An 18,761-nucleotide genomic window follows, 5' to 3' on the forward strand; every position below is an offset into this window, starting at 1 on the left:
TGAGCTAGCATCATAGGCCGCTTGACTGGCTTCCTGGATCGCCTTCACCTGCTCCATCATGATCCCCGCCTGGCGTATAGCCTCCTTAGCAGCACCCGCTTGGTCCTCTGGGACGTGGTGTGTGGCGAAAAGGGAAGGCGGGTCAGCAGTCGACGTCGAAGGTCGAGCACTCGTCAGCGGCACAACGAAGGACACGGAAGTCCGAGTGATGTTGCCACCCTCCTGAACCAGCGTCTCAGGCACTGATGCAACCTGAGCGGTCTTGCCAGCCCGCGCCTTTCTATTCCTCCTCGGCCTCAGTGGCGCCTTGTCGTCATCATCAGGGAGATCAATGACATGAGGAGGAGCTACAGGAAAAATCCAAAGTTAAAATTGAGAATCCAATCGACCAAAAGTGAAATTACAGAGATCATACCAAGGTAGGATGTGGCAGCGTCTTCCATTTCCTGGTCTTCGTTCTTGGCGGAGGTCTCGGAGGTAGCAGCGCTGCAGATTTCAGAAACTAGTCGGTTAGTCAACGAGTCGACCAAGAGTCTGTCCATGCTAAACGAGAAAACACAAGTTCTGTTGTTACCCGGAGATGGTGGGAATGGTCATTCTCATCTTGGGCAAGGCCTTCGGCGGCTTTGATGACGCCGCTCATGGATGCTTCGGCGCTTTCTCAGTCGGCGCCGGAGAAGCCGTCCGAGGACGCTTTGACGACTGCCCAACAGGCGCAGTCTCTTTGCCACACTCGTTCGCGGGGTCGTGGGTGAGCTTGGATCACCTTTCCGAATGAGGAGGATCGACTTCCTCCTCCTCCTCTTCACTGGAGTCGTCGCCATCCTCTTCCCCCTCACCATCAGATTGTCACTCCTCCTCACTTTCACCTCCACTCGCCTCTCCCTCCTCGGCTGGTTCTGTGCCCCGTTGGGCATCGAGTACATCTCAGTAGTGGCCTAGAAGACAACAAAAAAGACAAAAGTCAGTCGACTAATTTTAAGCAAACAGAATGAAGAAAGCAGGATCACAGTCAGAGATGCAGAATTGGACTTGGTCTACTTCGTATGATTGGTCGAGTGGAGGAATCCTCCTGGCTCCTCGGGGGTTGTCTTTGTTCCCTGTGATGCTCGCCAGCCACCTCTCCAGCGTGGCATCCTCGACCTCCTCCGGGTGGATCCGAGTGGTGTCCTTAGTGCCAGAATACAACCACATCGGATGGTCTCGAGCTTGAAGCGGCTGGATGCGTCGTCGGAGGAAGACCTCCAAGAGGTCCATGTCGGTCAGCCCGTCACGGATAAGCTAGACAACACGTTCGACCAGCACCTTAACTTGCGCCTTCTCTTCCGGGATCACCTTCAAAGAGGAAGGCTTCCTCACTCGGTCCATGGAAAAAGGAGGGAGTCCGGTCAACTGCCCTGGCGTCGGCTGGTCTTTGCAGTAGAACCAGGTTGACTGCCATCCACGGACCGAGTCGGGTAGGATCATGGCCGGGAAAGAACTTTTCCCCCTCATTTGAACCCCAAGACCCCCACACATCTGAATCACTTGTGTTCTCTCGTCACTCGGATTGGCCTTCTTCACCGTCTGGGAGCGACGGGTGAAAATGTGCTTGAAAAGACCCTAATGAGGTCGACAACCCAGAAAATTCTCGCACAAAGACATGAAAGCAGCGAGGTACATGATGGTGTTGGGTGTGAAGTGGTGGAGTTGCGCCCCAAAGAAGTTCACAAATCCCCGAAAGAAAGGGTGAGGCGGCAAAGAAAACCCACGGTCGACATGGGTGGCCAAGAGAACGCACTCACCCTCCTGAGGTTGCGGCTCAGACTCCTTCCCCGGGAGCCGCGCCGATCCATGGGGGATCAGTCCTCCATTGGCCAGGTCGTCAAGGTCTTCTTGACGAATCGTCGAGCGGATCCAGTCGCCCTGGATCCAGCCCTGCGGCAGGCCGGCCCTCGATGAAGATCCGCCCCGACTGGTCGCCCTTCCCTTCGCCTTCGCCGTCGCTTTCTTCGCCCGCTCCAGGGCCGCCGTCTTCTCTTTCACCATCGTCGCCGGCGAGACGCGCACAGGGCAACGACACTAAGACGGAAGCGAACGTGGCAGATAAGTCTGAGGAAGAGAGGAAGAAATGAGGACGCACTGTTCAAGAACCCCCGTCCGGCGCCTTATATGAGGTTACTTCCGAGTGACTGACCTGTAGGCCCGGGCGATTATGTCAAATCCCGCAACAGTCGCTCGCGCGATACATGGCGAAGAAGGTGGCGCGGAGATCGAGGCGTCCCTGCCTTATCCTATCCGATTACTGCGGCCTCCTCCGCCCCGTGCGCTTCCCGAAATTCGAATCCCGCCAAATCCGCGAGCTGCGGAGCGACTCGTCAGACGGAAGATTTCCTTCACTCTGTCGTTCGGAGTTCTCCAAGCAAAGAAATTCACTCGACGGATACAAAGAATGGATCAAGGCGACTGAAAAAGAAGTTGGCGCCGTCACCTAAGTTCATTGATCCAGAACCAGACATGCTCATAGCACGAAAAATGGGTCGGAAGAGTTCTCAACTCCTTCCCCACTCAAACCTCGATCCATTCGGGGGCTAATGATGAAGCTATGTACCTAGGGTAGGGTCATGGACCTGTCCAAACTACCGTCCCCAAGGACATCTCTAGAAGAAACCATTTGTCAATCGACTCAGAAGTATTCCACTCGACGGACTCGAAGACACTCGACCATGAAGCCAACCACTCGACAGCCAGGAGATCTAAAGTCACTCTGCACACAAACGGTCAGTCATTAAGTAGCTTTTATGGTCATCATAGCACTTTATGTGGGTGTTACCAGTAACCCCCGATCTTAATGTACTTTTACATAACTGAGGGTCGGAGGGGTCTGGCGAACTCTATATAAGCCACCCCCCTCCTCAGTGTAAAGGGTTTGCACCCCTATAACTCATACACACATAATTCAGTCGACCGCCTCCGGGCTCCGAGACGTAGGGCTGTTACTTCCTCCGAGAAGGGCCTGAACTCGTAAACCTCTTGCGTATACAACTACTCCATAGCTAGGATCTTGCCTCTCCATTCCTACCCCCTACACTATTGTCAGACTTAGAACCACGACAACCGTCTCGTTCAAACCAAGCAAGCTCGAACGAAAACGAGTTTTTGTTTCCCAAGTGGGTGGCCTCACCAGTCTAGAAATAAAGGCGTGTGGTCAGAAATACCAGGGAAAAGTGCATGAACTGTTACAAAGGGAAACTTCTGTTCCCATTCGACGCTAGCCAGTACTCGATCCAACTTTTCAAACGTCGGATTTGGCAACGCGTTAGCCCAGGTGAACTTTCTTCCCAAAAGCTCGATCTCTCTCAGATCCAAGCTTTCAATGATAGTATTAAACATGAACGACCATCTCCCGTCAAAGTTATCATTGTTCTCCTCATGCCTTCTAATGATGTTGAAATCACCCACCACCAGGATTGAAAGCTGCTCAGAGCCGCAAATCCTAACCAGATCAGCCAAGAAATCAGGTTTGAGTTCGGGTTGTGCGGCACCATATACCGCCACTAGAGCCCAATTAAACCCATCGGCCTTCGACCGCACCCTAAACTTAATTGCAAAGTCTCCCATCACCACACTTCGGACTTCGAGCGAATCGCATCTAACTCCGAGTAAGATCCCACCCGATCTTCCTCTCGGTGGCAGACAATGCCAGTCAAAATCAATACCTCCTGATAAAATATTGAGAAATTGTGGTGAAAAATTATCTCTACCAGTTTCCGACAATGCGATAAAATCCAACCTATGCTCGATAGACGCTTCTGCAAGAAACCTTCTCTTAGCCAAGTCTTTCAGACCTCTGCTATTCCAAAAGATTCCTTTCATATTTCGTCATGAAATTTTTTAGCCGTACGGATCCTAACACTCCTACGCACCGCGGAATCCAGGTAGATCTTCTGCTTCCACTTGCGTTTAGGAATGTTCTGACTCTCCAGCCAGTCCTCACAACCAGGCTCAGAAGGTCTAACCACGACATTCTCAGATATATCATCCTCCTCCTCAGACTCGGGGAGCGGAGGTATAAGATCCGCACAAAAATTATCGAGCACCCTGACCCCCAAAGCATCAATATCGGAATCATTCATGGGTTTAACCGCTGCTAAGTTACGAATCATCTCTAAAGCCCGCGCTCCTCTAAATCCAGGATATCATTAACAGAATATCAGAACTCACCTATTGGATTATGGCCAGCATATCAACTAGTTCATGCAAATCTATCTTTCATAGTACTATTTTGTATCTCCATATACTATTTATTTACCAAAGATGTAGAGGCTTATAAACGAAAAAGCTGGATTGCTAACTTGGTCCACATAAATAATTACATCATCATTATCTGTTTCCAAGGAAAAGCAGAAAGGGAACAAGATCAAGGAGCATCAACCACCTAACGACCGAGTAGCTCCTCTAGAATATTAGGGCGAATGATCTTGAGATGCTTAAAGCCATCAGTCAGCGTGACTGCCTTCAAATTTCGAAAAGACGTGAGGAACCTGTAGCATACCTCCTTAAGCTTGTCACAATCATGCTGCTCAGCCAGTGCCAATGTAGTTGCCACTGTACCTACATCCATGTAGTTGCACAGCATATTCGCGCAAATCAATTTGAGCCTCTCCAAATTGTATCTGTCTGCCGCCACAAACAGATGTTGAGCCATCTCCGTGATTTCACCTTCATCTATATTAGGCAGTGTGTCCGTGTAAACAAAGTGGAGCATCATCTTGAAAACTTTGGCTTCCATGTCATCAATCTGTATACACTTTGCACCATTCTCCATCATGGGACCGAAGAGCTGCGCCATGAACACCGGCGATCGAGCAGCGAGCAGATGCCTATGCGCCACAAAGGTCTCCCCGCGGACCTCAAAAGTCACGTCTCCAACCTCCCCGGTCTCCAAAAGACGGCCAAGTTGATGAGCCATGTCAGAAGGCGGCACTATCACAAATTCTTGTGTTGTGGGCTGCTTTGTACGGGAGTATATATTATAAATACAGCTGCGACGAATGATGCCATGTTTCGGGAAGAAAAAATTAAGGGTTATCTACCATGAAATCCAAGAGATTTTTCTGTTTGCTACCTTAGAGGGTTGGGGGCGCTGTTTGATTTTCATGGTAGATAACCCTTAATTTCATGGTAGATAACCCTTAATTTTTTCTTCCCGAAACATGGCATCATTCGTCGCAGCTGTGTCACCGCACATGATTTGGCAAACCACCACCACCCTACCTCTGCGAGTGTATGTTGTGAAATTGCTACGGGCCGATGACTGCCGCCCCAAAATTGCCACAGGGAACTGCTAGTCGTTTCCCCCCTCATTTCTCCGCGCCACCGCCGCGTCCGGACCACACAATCATGTCACCACAAAAAATGCAACCGCCGCCGCTTCACCCAATCGCAAGACCGCCAACCCCGACAAACCCTAGCGGCAACTCAATGATGCAGACCAAAACGGAATACATTGCCCTTTCCTAACCCCAACACGAAAACTAACGCCACACCCCAAGAAAATCACTCACTCCCCAAATCCCTAGCCCAAGTCTGCAAAGCAATCAGAAGGGTGGTGGGTGCATGCCTCGAAGGCTTGAGCAATGGCGCGAAGAAAATGATGAGTCCGATGTAGGCAATCGACGGCACGTGAATCGCCGGGGAGATGGAAAGCCGCCACACGGAATCGCATGAGCATGCGGAGAATGAGAGCCTGAGAGGAGCGGGGCCAGGACACGGGGTTATGGTGGCTCGGTCGCGCGGTCGCCATGCAGAGCAAATGGTTACAAGAGATGATGCAGCAACATGTCAATGCGTCAAGATTAGCGCGCTTCATCCAACGGGCCACATATCGCGCCAAATCAGCCCGTGGCGAACGTCAGTTCCACAGAATTTTCAAGAACAATCCTCGAATAAATCTCCGAGTGGATCCTCCCTCCCGATAGCCCATTCCCTCTGCAGTGCTTCCTTGTACGCGTACGAGGATCTCGTTCCTTCGCTTCGTGGCATCGTGGCCGTATAACCATTTTGGCCTTCCCATCTTCCCTCCTCCTCAGTACCTACGCATCGTGGAGGCATCGCCGCCAAAACCCTAAATCCTAAAACCCCCTCCTAAATTCAAACGCCTCAACCTCCTCCATCCAGCCGCCGCGCGCCTCCGCCCCACCCTCGCGGGAGTAAATTGCTCAAAGCCACCACATTTGTGGCTAGAGTACTCCAAAACCACCGCTTTTGCAAAAAATCACGAAAAACCACCGACTCCGCGGCAAGTGAGTAACAAATCGCACTAATTCGAAACTGAGACGCGTCTAACAGTGAAACTGACGAGTTGGCCCCACATGTCAGGCTGATTTGGCGTGCCTAGCTGGATAATATGCTGAGGTGGCAAAGGGCCCACATGTCAGCCTCACACCTCCGTCTTCCTCCTCACATCTGCTCGGGGGCGCTCCTTGACGACTGGCGGCGGCGGACGCGGTCGTACCCAGCTGTCGCCGCACTGCCGGACACCAGATCCGACCGGAATCAGTATCCCGCCTCCAGATCCGCCCTCCGCCGTTGTTTCCCGTCCAAAACAGGCTCCAACCACCGCCGTTGGGCCCCGGCATCGCTGCCGCCGATTGGACTTGAACCCCACCGTCGCAGGAACCCCACCGCCGTTATCGATTCACTAGTGGCCGGCCACGACAGGAGCATCTGGCGGCGAGGAGTCGCTCCGCCCGAGCCGCTCGTCAGGGTCAAGCGGCTGGCCACAGTCGCGTCCGCCCTCGCCTGGCCTTGAACCCACCGCCGCAGGGCCCCTGCATCGCCACCGCCGCCGATTCACCAGCTTCTCACTGTTGGGCATGGCCGCGTTCACCGCTGCCGACTGACCTCGACCCCGTGCGTGCTGGGCGCACGCGCACGGTAGCTCGGCCTTGTCGGAGCGGGCCGAGGCGCGGGCTCACGCCGGCTCGGCCTCGCCGGAGCAGGCAGAGGGGGCGGGCGCGCGGCGAGGAGTCGGCAGGGGGAGGGAGCGCGCGCGACGACGAGCAGGCAGTGGGCTGGCATGTGGCAGCTCGGCCTCGCCGGAGCAGGCAGGGGGCGGGCGCACAGGGGCTAGGCCTCGTCGGAGTTGGCTGGGGTGCAGGCAGGGGGCGGGCATGTGGCAGGAAGGACATGGAGAGAGAGGAGATAAGAGTTGTGGCAGACAAGTGAGACCCATGTCCACCTCAGCAGGTCAAACATTGACTAGAACTAGTCTTTGCCACATCAGCCTAGACATGTGGGTCCCACCTGTCAGTTTTGCTATTAACGCGGCTTAGTTTCGAATCAGTGGGATTTGTTACTCACTTGCCACAGAAGTGGTGGTTTTTCGTGATTTTTACCAAAAGCGGTAGTTTTGCAGTATCCTAGCCGCAAATGTGATGGCTTTCAGCAATTTACTCCCCTCGCGGAGATGGGCTGCGACGGGCCGGCGATCGGCGTCGACCTCGGGACGACCTACTCGTGCGTGGCCGTGTGGCGGCCGTCCCACAACCGCGTCGAGGTTGTCCCCAACGACCAGGGGAACCTCACCACGCCGTCGTGCGTCGCCTTCACCGACGCCTGGCGGCTCGTCGGCGACGCGGCTCTCAACCAAGCCGCAAGGAACCCCGTCAACACCGTATTCGGTAAACAAAAAAACAAAAAACTGTAGATCTGATGTCGATCTGCTGGTCTACTTGATTTTGCTGCGGTAGTTTGTCAGCTCGATCATGGGTGTGAGTTTGCGTACGGTTCCCCGCAGCCGTGTTTCGCTCGATAATTCAAATTCTCAGCTGAAGGGTGAACATTACATGAACCAGATTTCGTATTTGTGATCATTATTAAGAACTTCTATTAGGCCTCTAGCTAGTAAATAAATACATGTAAGATACGTAGATATGATATGTTAATTGCAATCTTTCATTACAAACTGAATATATACAGGAATGATATGATGATGCCTTTTCAATCACACTACACAAAATGACTTGTTGGCAAAATAATAATAATGCAGATGTATCCAGGGACACTCATAGGGTTTGTACAAGCAAACACTGAGATCGATTGGCCTATCAGATTCAGTGGTACTACGTCACTCCATTTTGTTCAAAAAATAAGTCATGTTGAAAACTTTATGGAAACTTACAGCTGCAAGTTTAATTACACATGAGATTTATGTAAACGCATTGCAAGCTGTAGTTTTAAGATACTATAATATTACATAACTACCGCCTTATGCAAATTAAGATATATAATTTGTTTACACGGAATTCCTCTTGTTTTGCAAATCTGCACATCTGAAACAAACCACTATGATTTCCTTTCAGATGCGAAGCGACTGATTGGCCGGCGATTCAACGACCCGTCTGTGCAAGGAGATATCAAGCTATGGCCTTTCAAAGTCATTCCAGGCCCTGCTGACCGACCGATGATGGTGGTTCAGTACGGGGGTGAGGAGAGGCATTTCACGGCAGAAGAGATCTCCTCCATGATACTCGTTAAGATGAAGGAGACTGCCGAGGCCTACCTCGGCACGTCGGTAAAGAACGTCGTCATCACTGTCCCGGTTTACTTCAACGACTCCCAGCGCCAGGCCACCATTGACGCCGGTGCGATTGCTGGCCTCAACGTCATGCGCATCATCAACGAGCCCTCCGCAGCAGCCATAGCCTACGGCCTTGACAAGATGTCCGGCAGCGGTGAAGCGAAGACGGTACTCATCTTTGATCTTGGTGGTGGTACCATGGATGTCTCCATTGTCAGTGTACAAAATGATGTCTTCACAGTCAAGGCCACGTCTGGTGACACCCACCTGGGCGGGCAGGATCTCAACAACCGGATGGTGGAACACTTTGTGCAAGATTTCCTCAAGAAACACAAGAGTGACATCAGAGGCAGCCCGAGGGCGCTCATGCGGCTGAGGACGGCCTGCGAGAGGGCCAAGAGAATGCTGTCCTCCACGGTGGAGGCCAAATTCGAGATCGACTCGCTGCACGACAGCATTGACTACTATGGGAGGATCACTCGTGCCCGTTTCGAGGAGCTCAACATGGACCTCTTCCACAAGTGCATCGAGCACGTCGAGAAATGCCTCGGCGATGCCAAGATGGACAAGTCTGGGATCCATGACGTCGTGCTCGTGGGCGGCTCCACCCGGATCCCCAAGGTGCAGCAGCTGCTCCAGGATTTCTTTGATGGGAAGACGCTCTGCAAGAGCATCAACCCCGATGAGGCCGTCGCCTACGGTGCTGCCGTCCAGGCTGCCGTCCTCAGCGGCGAGTGCGACCGCAAGGGGCAGGACTTCCTCCTGCTGGACGTCACTCCACTCTCGCTCGGGGTCGAGATATATGACTCGCGAGTGCAACCCCATATACCTGGTTTCATGAGCGTGCTGGTTCCCCGGAACACCACCATCCCTGTTAAGAGGGAGGGGCGGTACACGACTGAATTCGACAACCAGAAGAGCGTGCGCATCAAGGTGTATGAGGGTGAAGGGGCATGGACCAAGGACAACAGGCTTCTGGGAGAGTTCATGCTCGAGGGCCTCGTCCCAGCGCCAAGGGGCGTGCCGAAGATCATTGAAACCATGGAAGTCGAAGCGAACGGCATCCTGAAGGTGACGGCGGTGGACGTGACGACCGGGAGCAAGAAGAGCATCAACATCACGACCAACAAGGGTGGGCTGAGCAAGGAGGAGATTGAACGCATGGTGAAGGACGCCGAGAAGTACAGGTCGGAGGACAGGAAGAGGATAATGAAAATGAAGAGGGAAGACGAGGAGGGCTGGCTGAGCAAGGCGGATTTTGAGAGGACAGTGCAGAATAGCAAGAAGCAAGTGAAGAAAATAAAGATGGAAGACGATGAGGGTTGGCTGAGCAAGGAGGAGTTTGAGCGGACGGTACAGCATGCAAAGGAGCAGAGGAAGCAAATAAAGGAGGAAGCCGGAGGCCCATAATGCCCTTAAACTAATTACATGAAAGAGGAAGGCAATGTGTTCTGCAATCCTACTGCTTTTACTAATGCATGCTTAGCAGTTAGTACTAGTACTGACATTGAGTAATCGTCTATATATCAGTCTTATGCGTACTACTGTATTTTCATGGGCATCAGAATACTGATGTTTTTACATTCTATCAGACTAGTCATTAGCCATTGGATATTTGGATTAGAAGCAGGATGTATGTTGGATCTAACTACTGTAGCCCCGCGTGAGATTAGTTGTAGCCGCTAATTGAATGCTTCCTAACTGCTCCGGTAACCCACGCTCGTGTTGTTATCTCTCTCCATCTGTTTCTTTCTTTTTCCCTAAGACGTTGGTTCCTTGTTGCATGCTTTCTTAAAGCACGCTAGGTTACCAGGTTCAAGCACCAACGATGATGGAAGCATTACTTGTGAGAATCACTACATCTGATCTTTTAGGAAACAGAACCACTAAATTCTAAGGTATAACCCCCGTAGATGATGCTTCGACTGTAGGTGATGAATCTCCAAAATCTTCCTGATTATTGTTTCTATTCCGTAACACATATGGCAATGGAAGCATTTTCTTTTCTTTTCTTTTTTTGAATTGCAATGGAAGCATTTTCTCATGAGATGAAAAGAATTTATGTAGCTATTGATGCAAACATTTATTCGGCCAAATTACCCCATGATTTTTTTTGCGAGGTAAAATTACCCCATGATTGATTATATTCCATAACCCAACATTTGTCACATTCCATGGAAGTTATTGGTGCAAACATTTTTCTCAACCAATATGTTTTGTAATGGAAACATTTTTCAGTGTCAATGAAACACTTCTTCACGACGGTGCTATATACTCAATATTTTCCACAAAATGTAATAGAGCTTCATTGCTTATCATCCGATGTGTCATTTAATTTGCTTCATACAGAAATTAGTAAAGATTCATTGCTTATCATTCAATGCTTTGGTTACACAAGCTTTGCCATATCTCAATATTTTCTGCGATGGCAGACCAACGCATATCAGTATATATATTAGTTGCTTTGGATTGTATAAACATTGCTTCAAAACTCTCTGCTAGATGCTTCGAGAGAGTGGATCACATGCGTCACGACGATCAAATATGGGAAGGTTGCTGACATGCTGCCTTATTGAACCGGCGGCGGAGGGAACGGCGGCGACGTACATGTAGCTATGGATTACCCCAGTGCTTTCCACAAATGAGGTTTTTCCACATGTCGGGAAGACCTAAGACAATATCGTTTAACCGATCAACCACATATCGGCTCTTGAGAATACACTGGTTCCCATGCTTGTTACCTGAGAACATACAAAATGTAATATGTTAGCAAATCTGAAAAAATGGATTAGATGAAATGAACAAATGCACTCGCTATCTGATGAAAATAATTGTATGGAAGCAAGGCATTAGAACTAAGAATGCTTGTTTGTTGAATGCAGTACGACAAGCAAGAATGTACTCCCTCCGTCCGAAAATACTTGTCATCAAAATAGATAAAAAGGAATGTATCTAAAACTAATATACGTCTAGATACATCCCCTCTTATTCATTTTGATGACAAGTGTTTCCGGACGGAGGGAGTAGGAAACATGGGAATATGGAAACTCAACACTAGTAGACAAGAAAGTAAGATTTGTTTTTTTTTGCAAGAAAGTAAGATTTGTAACATCCTAAGGCGGGCCCTAGCATCTCGGAGGCCCTAGTGCGAACATGGTATAATGGGCCCTACGGTCACACCTTACGTCTCCATCCACCATGTTGGAAGCTGCACGTCGCAGCCGCAAGTTCGTTCAAACTATCCCGCCCAGCGGGAGAACCCATCGACCTCGATGACCTTGGTGTGAACGAGGGCATTTTGCCAACGCGGTCTTCGGGGCAACAATGCACTCAAAAAATAGATGTACAGATTCAACAACTGCACATGTTGTGTCACCTGCATACATTCCTGAAGCCTGGAGCGGTTTGGGTTGCCTGTGATCTCTGTTTTAATTTCGGTTGTGTCACGGTGGCGCACGTGCTGCCGGGGAGCGGAAGGAAACGTTTGATCACGCAGAACATGGAGCGCTAGGTGGGTTTTCAAATTCAAGGACGTCAAGCAAGACGCATGGCACACTGCCATTTCTTTCTCGAAGATCACTTTTGCTTCCTTACTCCTTAGTGCTCTTACCGTGAGTTATGATGATCAAGAGGCAAGACAAACACATTTAACCTAGAGAGAACTCCACTAGATTTGTGTGGCTAACGTTACTGGTGGATTAAATCTGCCGTGATGCTTAATTTTGAGGTGAAGAGAATAGATGGTTTCTTGAACTACTCCCTCCGTTCACAAATATAAGATGTTTGGATATTTTAATACTGATTACATATGGACTGAAATGAGTGAACAAACACACTAAAACATGTCTATATACATCCAAATCAATAAAAAGTTTAGAACATCTTATACTTATGAACAAAGGGAGTACTTCTCAACCTGGGGATCCTACTTGCCAACCAGGAGAGCTTCATCAAAAGTGGCTAAACACAGTATCCTCTGTTTTACGGATGATGCCACAACAGAGTAGGCCCACTTTTTTCGTAAATTCCTATGGAAACATTATATCGCAAAGGTGATGGTCTAGGAAATGCAGTTAATCACTATGATGGAGATATTAAAAATTCTTTTTAAAGATAAGGCTAACGGCTAAAGTTTGTTTCACATGATGCCATCTACTTTGGGAGATTCACCACCGACACTCTTTAGTTTCTACTCCCTCCGTTTCTGGATATAAGTCTTTGTAGAGATTCCACTATGGACTACATACGGAGTAAAATAAGTGAATTTACACTTTAAAATGCATCTACATACATCCGTATATGGTCCTTAGTGAAATCTCTACAAAGACTTATATTTAGAAACGGAGGGAGTATTTTCCATTGTATTGGTGCACTTCAATCCTTGTGAAGGGATTGGGCAGTCGCTACTGCATTTTACTCCTACAAAATGATTGTGAAGCCGCACGCAAAGTTTGCATCTTCCGAAAGCGTGGTCCAAATTCTTTGCAATATATTAAGCACACATCGGTGACTTATTACTGGAACTACACCCTATGCCGAGCGCAGGAAATACTCAGCAAAGGGCCAAATAAACTCGGTAAAGAGTAGCTCACGTACACCTCTCAGGCAAATAGGATTTTGCTGAGAACCAAACATCAGGCACGCGACAAACAGTTTGCGAGAGCCAAACAGTTTGTCTCGGCAAAATAAAGTGACTTTACGACTGTTTTGTCTCAAATATTGCAGGCGGGTCCGAAAAATGCGGGGGCTTGGGACGTGTCATGCGATGGCCTCGTTTGAGAGCACGAGAAGTTTCGAGGCCAACAGAGCAACATGACCCTTTATAAACCGGACACGTTCCCTCTCAATACCCAGAGACTAGCTCGAAGATGATGTAGTTTACAAGCGGCCTCAAGTGAGGCTTATTCGAAACACGTCCAAACTTTTACCACACCCTACAGGGGGCATGTGAAGACACCGTGCCAGCTCCCGAGAATTTCCGGCATCGTACAATTTTCGAAGGATTTAAACGGTTGGATTAGGCATGTCGTCGAGGTATTTTCGCCTCCTTGTGGAGGGGCCTGCCCCTCCTTCATTTGCACAAGGCCTACACATGTTGCAAAGATGTCACATAGGATTTTCCATTTCATTTTTAGGAATGATTTCATATGCCGCCTTGCAGATCTGCAATTTCCGGAAACCCCAACAGTGCAATAAACGTCTCAAATATTGCATGCAGGTCCGAAAAATGTGGGGCCTTCAGACATGTCATGTGATGGCCTCCTTTGAGAGAAAGAGAAATTTCTAGGTCAATAGAGCAACATGACCTGCACTTCATAAACCGGACACGTTCACTCTCGATATCCAGAGACTAGCTTGGAGATTGTATAGTTTACAAGCGGCCTCAGGTGAGGTTTATTTGAAACACGCCCAAACTTTTACCACACATTATAGGGGCCATGTAAAGACACCTTGCCAGTTTTTGGGAATTTCCGGCATTGTACAATTTTTTGAGGATTTAAACGGTTCGATCAGGCATGTCACCAAGGTAATTTCGCCCGCGATGGCGGGGCCTGCCCCTCCCTTGTCTGCGCACTACAGGGGCCATGTAAAGACACCTTGCCAGCTCCCCAGGATTTTCGGCATCGTACGATTTTCCGAGTATTTAAACGGTTGGATCAGGCATGCCGCCAAGGTAATTTCGCCCCCCGATGGCGGGGCCTACCCCTCCCTTATCTGCACAAGGCCTCCTTTGAGAGCACGAGAAATTTTGAGTCCAACGAAGCAACATGACACACACTTCCTTCACAAACCATTGATTTAAAAAGTCCAAGGATCATTGCTCTCACACAAACTAAAAGTCAAAAAACAATTAATTGAATTAATAATAAGCGTCGGCATCCATCATTAGGAATATGGACTATCACTATGAATCATCTTCGCCCGGAACAGGTGAAGATTCACAGTAATAGTCTATCTTCTTAATAAGAGTGTAATAAAGACCAAAACTTATTGCTTCTGGACTATCTGACTATTTAACCCAGTCCAACGCTCGTCCATAAGTGAGGTGGGACTAAACTCATCTCTCACATAGATGAAAAAGTCCAAATTAATAACGCAAGGCAACAACGCCGAGAGCCAAGTCACGGGCTCTTGGCAAAGCAGTGCCACCGTCACCAAGCCGTTAACCACTGGCAGACTTTCCGCATGGCTCCACTTTGCCATGTGGTCACTGTTTGGCTCTCAGCAAAAAGATTGTTTGCCAGTTTGAACCTTTTGCTGAGTGTGTTTTTCTCGCATTGTATCGGCAAATATCGGTGTTTGTCGTGCGGCATCTATTGCCAAGTTACCCTGTCGGCTTACTTTGCTTTGCCGAGTGTCCGTGGTTTAGTTCTCAGCGAAGAGCCAGGCACTCGGCGTACAATAAAATTCTAGTAGTGAGTAGTGACTGACTATTTGCATGTTTTTGTTATGAGTTGTCTATTTGCAGTAACTGTAAATCAGGAGGTCGTTAAAAATAGGGCGGTTCAGAAAGAGTTTAGGGAAGAGAGAAGAAACGACACGCTCGGGTATTTGATTTCCAATTGTGCATGTAAAATATAGGGTCTAGTATATTGTACTTGTACATGTATTTGTATACGTATATAACTGTATTATGATCATCTATATATTGAGACGTGAGGCTGGATGTCAACCACCCACGCAAAACCCTAAACCCTCTGTTTAACTTGGTATCAGCCAGGTCGGGCCGCCGCCGCACGTCCCTCGTGCCGCCGCCCGATCCCATCTTCCGCATCGCCGCCGCCGCTTGCTAGCTAGCTACGTCGCCGCCGCTGCTTGCTAGCTAGCTACACGCAGGAATCCATCCAGCTGCTTGCTTGCTAACTAGCTAGCTTGGCCCGTCCGCTGCCGCCGCGCGCTGCATCATACGCGTCGCCGTCGCGAGTTCCTCAGCCGCCGCCGCGTGATGTTCTTCTCCACGTCGCTGTTGCAATGTCGTCCTCCGCCATGTCTGTTGCCCAAACTGCGGGTGCACTCGTCTCGTCCCCCGTTGCCACGATCTCCGCTGCGATCGCCGTCCCAACGATCTCCGTCCGCCTCGGCCGCCACAACTTCATGCTATGGGGGGCATCATCAGTACTGTCCTCGCCGGGGCCAACCTCCATGGACACCTCAATGGCACCTCGGCAGCACCAAACCATACACTTGCGGTCAGTACCGGCGACGCCGCGACCACCGTCACCAACCCGGAGTACCACCAATGGTGGGTTCAAGATCAGTGGGTCAAGGGGTTTCTTCTCACCTCCATGGATGAGGACATTGCGTGCCAACTCATTGGCCACGAGTCGGCGCTGCGGTGTGGGCCGCCATCACCGCCATGTTCGGCGCTTAGAGTCGCGCCAATGTTCGCCATATCCGCCGCCAACTTCAGTCGCTACGGAAGGACGAGCTGTCCGCGGCAGAATACATGCATAAGATGAAGGCACTGGCCGACACTATGGCCGCCGGCGACTCCCCGATCCACGATGATGAGCTTATTGACCACATCCTCACCGGACTTGGCTCCGCCTACAACTCCATCGCCGCCTCCTTGGGCGTGACTAACGCACCCATGCCCTACTCCAGCTTTTACTCACTGGTTCTGTCCTTCGAGGCGCTGCAGGCACAACAGAGTGCGGTGGAGGGGTGGTCTCCCTTCGCGAACGCCGTCACCTGTTCGGGCTCATACGGCACGGGCGGACGCGCGCCCTACTCCGATCCATATCTCTCCCAAGAGGGGGGGGGGGCTGATGGACACAGCCAGCCAGGGCAGGGCCGCCAGGAAGGTAATGACGGCAACACCGGCGGCCGTGACCACAACATTGGTTAAGCCGGCAATGGCCGGCAAGGTGGAGGGGGCAACGCCGGCAACAATGGCGGAGGAGGTGGCCGTCGCACTAGCTGGCGTCCTCGATGCCAAATTTGCAAGAACTAGGGCCATGAACCCACGACTACCGCAGCGCTATGATCAGGATCACAACTCCCGCTCCGCCAACTCGGCCTCCACCAACACCATCAATTTTCCTTGGGTGCTGGATACCAGGGCTGCGGATCACTTGACTAATGATGTTGAGCGCCTTCAGGTTCACGAGCGCTATGACATCAAGGATCAGGTTCAGGTGGCCAATGGTGCAGGTTTGTCTATTTGACACATTCGCGTTTACCCGGTTCATCTCTTAAAATGCGTAACATTCTTCATGTTCCACACACCAACCAGCATCTTCTCTCAGTTTATCGTCTTCTTTGTGATAATGACGTGTTCGCTGAATTTCACCGTCGTTTTTTCTTTGTTAAGGACAAATCAACCAGGCGTGTCATCCTTCACGGTAGAAGTTACGGGGGGTCTATCCGATCCCCTTCGCTCGTGCGTCATCTTCATCGTCTCGCCATGCCTCCTCCGGTGTTAGAGTTTCGTCGTCGCAATGGCATCAGCGTCTTGGTCATCCTACAAATAATGCGGTCACTTCCATTGTTCAGAGTCATGAACTTCCGTGTTCTAGTTCAAATAATTCATCCTTAGTTTGTGATGCATGTCAGCGTGCTCAGAGTCATCAACTACCTTATTCTACTTCGTCTCATGTCACTATTATACCTCTCCAATTAATACATTCAGATGTTTGGGGTCCCGCTATTGCTTCATCGGGAGGGTACAAGTTTTATGTTAGCTTTATTGATGACTACACGCATTTTACCTCGATTTATTTACTCAAACACAAGTCTAATGTTGAGCAAGTTTTCTACAACTTTCAGGCTCATGTCGAACGCCTTTTGGATTGTAAAATCAAGGCCGTTCAGTCCGACTGGGGTGGTGAATACCACAAACTCCATCAATATTTTCAGCACACGGGCATCTCTCACCGTGTGTCCTGTCCACATACCTCTCAGCAGAACGGTATTGCCGAGCGCAAACACCGTCATTTGGTAGAAACTGGTCTAGCCTTGCTTGCGCACTCTTCTTCCCCACTTCGGTTTTGGGATGAGGATTTTCTTACGGCATGTTACCTCATCAACCGTATGCCCACTCCGGTTCACAATAAGGACACCTCTTTGTTCCGTTTGTACCATGTTCAGCCCAACTACTCCTCCCTTCGGATTTTCGGGTGTGCTTGCTGGCCTAGCCTTCGCAAGTACAATGCTCACAAGCTTGAGTTCCGTTCCAAGATGTGTGTTTTCCTTGGCTATAGTCCTCTGCATAAGGGTTATAAGTGTCTTGACCGTACCACAGGTCGGATATACATCCCTCATGACGTTGTTTTTGATGAGACTGTGTTTCCTTACTCCAACACTGGCGTCTCGGTTGATCCTGCTTCCCTTGAACATGTCATCACTTTTCCGTCCGATGAACCAGTTTAGGATGTCCATGTGCGTAAATATGACTTTTCCTATTTGTCACCTAACTTGTCCTCTACATGCGATGTTGCTTTCTGTTCTCCTCATGTACTGATTGCTGCTTCACCGGCTCTTGACGTGCTCGACGTGCATGTCTCGCTGCCCGATGTGGGCGCGGTGACTCCACCAGCTGGCGAGCCCGCGGACGCAACTGGGTCGCCATCCTCGCCCGGTGCGTCACCCGGGCCGCCACCCTCGCCTGTCGAGCCGGGGTCGCCACCCTCGCCCGGTGCGTCACCCGGGTCGCCACCTTCGCCTGGGCTGTCCCAGCCCACAGTCATCCCTCGGCCCGTGTCGCCTGTCGCTGAGCCCCCCTCAGTCGCGACACCTTTGGCCGAGCCCTCATCGCCGTTGTCTCCTTCTACCGGCGCTGCAGTTCCGGGGCACGCTATAGTTACACGGCAACGTGATCATACGCACAAGGAGAAGTCTTACACCGATGGCACGGTTCGGTATGATTCTCGTCGCCGTACCTTCTTCGCCGCACCGGTTTCCCACCGTGATGCCTTGGGTGAACCTGCCTAGCGCACCGCCACGTCTGAGGAGTTTGCTACTCTCCGTCACACTAATACCTAGGTGTTGGTGTCGGCCACCTGGTGTCAATATTGTGGGCTGCAAGCGGATTTTCAAAATCAATCATCGTCCGGATGGGTCTGTTGATAAGCACAAAGCTCGTCTTGTTGCTCGCGGTTTCACTCAACAACACAAGATTGACTATGGAGATGCTTTTAGTCCGGTGGTGAATCCTGCCACGGTTCGCTTGGTTGTATCTCTTGTTGTGTCTCGTGGT

The 18,761-nt window shown here is 50.3% G+C and overlaps 1 protein-coding gene across 1 annotated transcript; it reads left to right on the forward strand.

The window, feature by feature from the left end:
- Nucleotides 1-7,445: 7,445 nt before the first annotated feature.
- Nucleotides 7,446-10,216, forward strand: LOC123042379 (heat shock cognate 70 kDa protein-like). Its single transcript, XM_044464849.1, has 2 exons — nucleotides 7,446-7,664; nucleotides 8,346-10,216. The coding sequence occupies exons 1-2, from the start codon at nucleotides 7,451-7,453 to the stop codon at nucleotides 9,971-9,973; spliced, it is 1,842 nt and encodes a 613-aa protein (XP_044320784.1). The 5' UTR covers nucleotides 7,446-7,450; the 3' UTR covers nucleotides 9,974-10,216.
- Nucleotides 10,217-18,761: the final 8,545 nt, after the last annotated feature.

Source organism: Triticum aestivum, chromosome 2B, assembly GCF_018294505.1.
Source record: "Triticum aestivum cultivar Chinese Spring chromosome 2B, IWGSC CS RefSeq v2.1, whole genome shotgun sequence".
Taxonomy (NCBI): domain Eukaryota; kingdom Viridiplantae; phylum Streptophyta; class Magnoliopsida; order Poales; family Poaceae; genus Triticum; species Triticum aestivum.

Coding starts and splice junctions, on each gene's coding strand:
- LOC123042379 (XM_044464849.1), top strand. CDS start 7,451: ATGGGCTGCGACGGGCCGGCGATCGGCGTCGACCTCGGGACGACCTAC. Junction 7,665..8,345: donor CCCCGTCAACACCGTATTCG/GTAAACAAAAAA, acceptor ATTTCCTTTCAG/ATGCGAAGCGACTGATTGGC.